This window comes from Nicotiana attenuata, unplaced genomic scaffold (genome assembly GCF_001879085.1).
Source record: "Nicotiana attenuata strain UT unplaced genomic scaffold, NIATTr2, whole genome shotgun sequence".
Classification (NCBI taxonomy): Eukaryota; Viridiplantae; Streptophyta; class Magnoliopsida; order Solanales; family Solanaceae; genus Nicotiana; species Nicotiana attenuata.
This window is the reverse complement of record NW_017674129.1, coordinates 13,641-21,343: the sequence shown is the minus strand read 5'-3', so window position 1 is coordinate 21,343 and position 7,703 is coordinate 13,641. Positions and strand designations below refer to the sequence as shown.

Here is a 7,703-nt window from a genome sequence, read left to right as displayed (position 1 = left end):
TGGTCGTTGAAAAATAGTCAAGTTTCAAAAGTTATCGAAATTTAGCCACTTTAAATCTGAGCGAAAACACTGTTCAAAATCCGGAAAAATACGCCTGCAAATTTTACGGGAGTTCCAGCATAAGTATGCTTGAACTCCCGTAAATTTTACGCGAGTTCCAGGATAACTATGCTGGAACTCCCGCAAATTTTACTGGAGTTCCAGCAAGTATAATTATCCAGTATAATATACTGGAGCTTGGAGCACTGGTGCTCCAGTCTCCCGCAAATTTTACAGGAGTTAGCAAAGTATACCGGTCCAGCATAATATGCTGGAGTTCGTACACAAATGCACCAGAACTCCCGTATATTATACTGGACCGGTCCCTGTTGCAGCAAAATAGTGGCTATTTTTCATTGACTTGATAAACGCTGGCTATTTTTCATTGACCAGTGTGAAAACTGGCTATACCATGATATTTTAGCAGTACGGGAGAAATTAAAAAATATCCACATTTACAAGTGGTCGTTCAAAAATAGCCTAGTTTCAAAAATAATCGAAATTTAGCCACTTTTCATGTAAAGATAAATCTGAGCGAAAACACTGTTCAAACCCAATATATTATGCTGGAGTTCCAGCATAAATATACCTGAACTCTAGCATATTATACTGGAGTTCCAGGATAAGTATGCTGGAACTCCAGCATAATATGATGGAGTTCCAGCATAAGTACACTAGAACTCCACCATAATATACTGGAGTTCCAGCAAAGTATACCGGTCCAGTATAATATGCTGGAAGTTCATACACAAGTGCTCGAATCTCCAGTATATTATGCTGGAACTTTCTGTGTGTTGGAGTTCCAGCATAATATGCTGGAAGTTCATACACAGGTGCACCGAACTCCAGTATATTATGCTGGACCGATCTCTGTTGTAGGAAAATAGTGGCTATTTTTTATTGACTTGATAAACACTAACTATTCTTGAATGATCAGTCCGAATACTGGCTAGATCGTGCTATTTTTACGTTTTTGACACTAGATAAAGCCCAACATTAACAAGGTGGAAGAAGAGTTGCCGTATTTGATCAAGTTAAGTGGGAATTGACAGATAAAAAATTTAGTCAACAATTGCTTATTTGATTGAACATAATAGCGTGATAATATAACATGGGCGCTTAACATAGAGCAATCAAGAATAATGATTAGTCTGACTCTGCTATCATGTCAAAAACTGAATCGTGAATTTTACTCAAACTTTAGAAGTTAACAGGTGACGTGAGAATTGTCTATTCCCTTCACCAATATATATTGTAAAAAAATCTGAGAATATGCTTTTTTGCGGATACGATAAAAAAAAAGCACTAAATCATTCCCACTAAAGTTGGTCTGATTGAAGTGTGATTGGCTGAGAAAGGATGACGATTCTTTATGCTAAAGCTGGTCTCACTAGTTGCTTGTTTTATATATGCCCAAAAAGATAGAAATCAACTTTTTGGATATATCAAATGTTTGTATTTAACATAAAAATAATAAGAGTAGGTGGAACTCATGATATAACTCCTAATAAACAAATAGAAGTTCATAATTCTTATGCATAAAATTTCATAATTTCTTAACAGAAAAAGTGGAAGTCATAATTGCTCTCTCAACAAATATTGAACCATGCATCAACTTCTCTTCTCTCCTTTTACCCTACAAAGGATTAAGAAAGTTTCAAAATAAAATCATTCTAATAAAAGCACAGCCACAAGCAGACGAAAATTGTTTATAATGAACTTATATCTGGTACGACGACAGATTCAATATTTAAACAATATGAATTTCAAGTTAATTAAGAGAGTAAGTTATGAAATGTACATTATAAAAGAAATTGAATCCAGCAAACTCATAATTGAATCCACTATTGCTTTTATACTGTATTCTCATAAATTCATTATAAAAGAAATTGCAGAGCATAGAATAGTATATATATAGAAGAATTACCAACAGCCTTGCGACAAAAGGAGAGAAGAACGATGAAAACAGCGACACCAGCTAATACTCCTACGATTATTGCAACTGTCTTTCCTACGTCGTCGTCGTTGGATGAATCTGATTACAAATGGATACACAGTAAAGCAACGGAAGCTCTTAGATTAAATATAAAGATATTTGCATATAGAGTTAGAATGTTTGGCACTTAGTACTGTTCATTGGATACCTTTAACTTAACTATGATGATGTTCTTTTCTGTTATGTTTAGCGAATGATGAAAACGCAACGACCAAAAAAAAAGTTCAGTTAAGCAATATGAACTAATTAAATTCAAACCGTAAACTTAGTCAAAATAAGAGAAAATTTCTAGTCAGTTTATTAATTGACTGAATCAAATATCTTTTTATTTGATAATAATTTTTGAAGAATATTTTATATGTTTTCATCACTTAGTATATAATTGTGATTTGTAGTACTTAGATATAGTTTAGAAACATATTGATTTTATAATACTTGTTGGGTGTGCGAACAAAGTCCCACATTAGTAGCTGAAAAGATTGAGAGTCTACATATAAGGTGTAGGGATCTCTTAATGGTGTGAGATCTTTTGGGGAAAACCGTGCGGGCTTGGACCAAAACGGACAATATCACACCATGTTAAGAGTATCTTTAGGCCGTTTTAGCCCAACAATACTAAAAATAAATTAATCGAGTTCAGTAGAAAAATTAAATGTTCGAGGAGCTCATCATTTTTTAAACACCTTTTTTAATGTAAGAAGTTAAGTATAATTACTAAAAGACTCGACTTTATGTTTTTAAAGTTGATATAATAAAAAATTGTCCTCAAATATGGATCAATAGACTCTAGGTTTCATCTTGATGCCCTTCCATTGAAGGTTGGCTTTCAAGTCGAACAAAGTGTTAAGAAAGACTGAATATTGCTTAGTACTGTAATTGCTAAGTACAGAGCTCGCTGCTGAAACGTTAAATGTGTTTCTTTCTCAAAACTTAGACGATATGATGAAGTATAACGAACTCTGTTCTATATAGGGTTTTGACCTAATTTAGTGCTTGCACTAGCTAGTGCTACTTGAGGCTGCCTTTTGAAAATGAGAAAGGGGCTTTATTACTATCGGAACAAGTGGAAGGTGAAGCTTAAAAGAAAAGAGGAATAAGAATTCGAAAGCAAAAAGAGACATCATAATGGCCAAATTCCCTAGAGATATCAAATAAAGTGAATTATTCCTTACCACTTTATGCTTTAGGAAAATAACTCTTTTTATAATTTGTTTTCTGAGAATGCGACTTATTTTTTCCTTTTTTCTTTTATCCTGTCTTAAGAAAAGGAAGAATGCTTGAACTCTTATTGATTCGGAAAATTTTGTAAACTCGAAATGAAAACAATTACAAAAAGTATGTAGTTAAAAAATATCGGCTCAAGGAAATTCACATAAGATTACTAATAAATGTAAGGAGTTGTGACACTAATATCAACTTTATGCAATAGCATAATTTCCTTATTGGTATGGGAAGTTTTAGTATATGAATGCGCCTAAAAGTTTTTGCATATAGCTAACCATTATGAGTCTCACATTTTAAAACTACTATCATGCATGAGTTTCAAGTTTAATTTCCATACGGATAGAACAATGAATTGTTACGCTATCAATATATTTTAATCTGTTATACTAGGTGATTTACCTTGTTTTGAAGTAATTAATTCCATTTTTACTGAACAGCTAAATTACTTGTAATTTTCTTTTAGATAACATGATAGCGTAACATGTTCTTACCAGAAGAGTGATAGTAGCCAGAAGCCCAGTATCTAGCGTAACATTGACCCAAGAAAACATCAGCAGCAGCAGCTGATCCACACATAGTTTTCAACTTCATAACAGCATCAGAAACACATGAATTACAATCTTCTACACTTAAATCACCCACACACTGAGCAAACCCTTCAATCGAACCCGAACTGCTGACCTTAAAACCTGTCGCGCCTTCCAAATCAGTAAGAACATCATCTCTACGCCTAAGAAAATCACCATCTCCAGCTCCAAGTTGGTTTTTACTACACTTGTTGTACCTTAAACTTGTGTCTGGTTTTCCAAGAAAATCTGTGTTTTCATATCTTAAATAACAACCATCTAATTGCAAGCTAGCTCCAAAAGTGTAGGAACAAACTAAGTTTATTTGGCTTACTGCACTTGCCACACATGTTGCGCAGTCTTTTAATTGTAAATCACCCCTACATTGATATAAACCGTAAATAGAACCTTCTTGAGGGGCTGAACTGTCATTTCCAAGAGCATAACTATTGTAAAGAACTTGAGAAGAAGAGCTAACTATGGAGGAGAGTAGAGAGTTTAAGTTTGAAGCGAAAGGAGAGTTGGGTTGGTATTTGTCTTGAGAACAACCAGCATAGATAAAAATGTGAGCTTTAACTAGGTGATTATTAGGGTTTGTAACAAGAAGTAGGAAAGTGTAGAAGAAGTAAAGGAAGATAATTGAAAGAGAAGAAGAGAGTTTGAAAGGCAAGAAGTGTTGAGGCAGGTTTGTGATCAGCATTTCTGTTTTTTTCCTTTCTAGAATTTTATGAAATTTCCTTATATTTTGTTTTTGGTTTGGATATATTGTTTAATTTGATTTTTGGACTTCGAGGAAAACAAAGTGGTGGTAGCTTTTAATTTTTTATTCTGTGTCCATTTGCTTTGGTATCTTTAGTCCTCTTTGTTGTTTGTAGGCCAATCCTAGCCACTGCCAAGTTATTAAGATATGCTATTTTAGTGTTGAACAAAGAATTTTAATTTGCATCCTGTAGCAAGTGGATTCTAGATAATTCTGGTTTATGTTGTTCCTTCATATAAATTCTATATAGAGGAAGCGGAATATATACCTTATATATCTTATTGCTTATCATAGAGCTTGCTGAGGCCAGGCCAATCAAGACGGATTCTTTATTTGTGTTTTGAAAATTGATTGTTTGTTCCTGGAGAAACTCTTATATTCTGTTTGTGATCATTAAAATGTGTTAGCTTGCTTAAATTTATTTAGGATAGTTGTAGGCAATTAAAATTTGATTAAATTTAAATCCATAAGAAATTTGGATTTAATCTTAAATTAAATATATTTTGGTCCAAGAAAAGTATTTTGGGCTAATATAATTGGATTAATTATAGAAGTTCGATATTATTGGGCTAGCCCAATTAATTGGGCTACAAATGATGAGCCCACCTCATTAGGCCCAAGATATCATCTTCCTAGAGGCCCAGTTTGGTGCCACATGTCAAATGACGTGGCACGACAAGTCAAACGGAAAAACCAATAGGATCATGCCACGTGTCAAAATGACAAGGCATGCCAAGTCAATTAAAAGGCCAATGAAATCGAGCCATATGTGCAAGTGACATGTTCTGGCCAATCAAATGCGGCCTTGTCACTCTTCAATCTGATTGGTCAGAAAGAGTTTGTTCTTTTCATAACTCTTCCCTCCCACAACTATAAATAGGGGTCTTCACAATTCAGAAAAGAGACCACAAGTTATAACAAGAAGACACAAGGGAGCTCGTGGATCAAAGGCCACAATTCTCTGCAAACTGCAAGTGTCCAAGCATTCAAGCAATTCAACACAAATTTCAAGTATTCAAGATCAAGAACGAATTCAAATTAAATACAAGGCGTTCAAAATCAAGGCTACTTGTTCGTGATACAATTCGTGGCACCAATCAAAGTGTCCGTGACGGATAAATCAAATTCAAATTCAAGATTAAGTTCAAAGGCCCTTGAATTTATATTGGAAAAGTAGAATTAGAAGATTCATTGAGATTTTACACTCAAACTATTTGAAATAAAATACTACGATTGTCGCAATATTTTTCGGTCTTGATTTTATTTTCTCGACGCAATTTATTATCTACAACAGCATATTGGAGATCTGTAAGAAATACCATTGAAATTTTAATTCATTATTCTACATATTAAATTTGCTTCCTTTGGTGCTTTATTAAGAAAGTTGAGATCGCCTACAAAAAAGATTGGAAAAACTACACAATATAGTGGTTCTAAAAAAAATAACAGCCAAAATATATTTTTTGTATACTAATTAATATTATAATATACCAAAAATATACATATGTCACGATTCGGGATTCTCACCATCGGGACCGTGATGGCGCCTAACATCACACTTGCTAGGCAAGCCGACGTTAGAGTTTTATTAACCAATTTTCTTTACGTTTCAGTGATTAAAATAAACAAGCTAAAACAAGTAGAAACAAATGCGGAAGTAAGTAAATAGCATCTTTGTCTATATACTATTACCAATATTATTGCTATTACTACCCATAATTTGGTGTCACAATCTACAAACATACTAAGATTTGCTACAAATATTTGTTCGAAAAAAGATACAACTGTTTATGAAGGGAAGTAAAAACAGTAAATGCAGGAGCATAGAAGGGGACGCCAGGGCCTGTGGACGCCAGCAGGACTACCTTGGGTCTCCTAGCTGAAAATATCTGCACTGGATCTCTCGATCAGCCACTACCTACTCCAAAATCTGCACAAAAAGTGCAGAGTGCAGTATCAATGCAACCGACCCCATGTACTGGTAAGTGCCGAGTCTAACCTCGACAAGGTAGTGACGAGGCTACGGCGGGACAATTATAATATAACTTGCATACAGTATATAATAAAAGCAGAAAGAAGGACAAGACAAAATAAAGCAGTAACTTGCAAGGAATGAATACAGAACTCAAGTGTCTTATCAGTATCCACCTATAACCAATCCTTAAGTGAAATGCAAAGCTACAGAATAACTTACACAGTAGAAAAAAGAACATAAACATATAAACTGATGCAGCACGCATCTCGATCCCACCATATATCAATATCAATATGAATATTCACCCTTATTACTCCATATCAATCCACCCTTATTCCTCCTGTTGTGGCGTGCAACCCGATCCCACCGTATATCAATATGAATATGAATATTTCACCCTTATTACTCCATATCAATCCACCCTTATTTCTCCTGTTGCGGCGTGCTACCCGATCCCACATGTATAATAGTATTTCACCCCTATTCTTCCTTAATATATCACCATTATTCCTCTTGTTGCGGCGCGCAACCCGATCCCACCATATCAGCATCAATTACTCAATAAGTACAGAAATTTCACAATTTAACTCAAAACTCTTCACAACTCAAACCAAAGCAAACGGAAAGCTTGTACATTGTGAAACTTCACAGAAATAGTACTACTCAACGAAACCAATCAAAAATAGACCATAAAGCACCGATAAACATGCATAAGCCAATAATATGAGACAATGAAACTACGGGGTAGCTAATACCTTCAACAATGAAAAATAATGTCCGACAAATAGCAATTAAGCATAGAAATACTAGTAAAGCATGTAGCAGTTAAGGCAGAGAAAGGGCAATATAAGAAGAATGGGAAGGAAACATGCAAAATAGATAAATTGGCGGCGCGTAGGTACTCGTCACCTACCTATACGCCACTCACATGGATTTTCACATTGCAAATAAGTCAAGGGTTTCTAATCCCTCGAGTCAAAGTTAGACACGATACTTACCTCGATCCACAGGCCACTCACTGCTCAATTACCACTTTTGCTCTAGATTCCACCTCCAAATCATTCGTATCTAGCCATAATTAACTTAATCACATCAAATATTTCTAAATGAATCAATTTCAATACATAAATTTAGGTTTCCCAA

At 34.6% G+C, this 7,703-nt stretch overlaps 1 protein-coding gene across 1 annotated transcript; it reads right to left on the bottom strand.

The window, feature by feature from the left end:
• Positions 1-1,421: 1,421 nt before the first annotated feature.
• LOC109218052 (cysteine-rich repeat secretory protein 15) lies at positions 1,422-4,666 on the bottom strand. The gene is made up of 3 exons (XM_019382369.1): positions 3,751-4,666; positions 1,967-2,074; positions 1,422-1,675 (listed from the first exon to the last, which is right to left on the bottom strand). Exons 1-3 carry the CDS (start codon positions 4,523-4,525, stop codon positions 1,671-1,673), a joined length of 888 nt encoding a protein of 295 aa, XP_019237914.1. The 5' UTR covers positions 4,526-4,666; the 3' UTR covers positions 1,422-1,670.
• Positions 4,667-7,703: the final 3,037 nt, after the last annotated feature.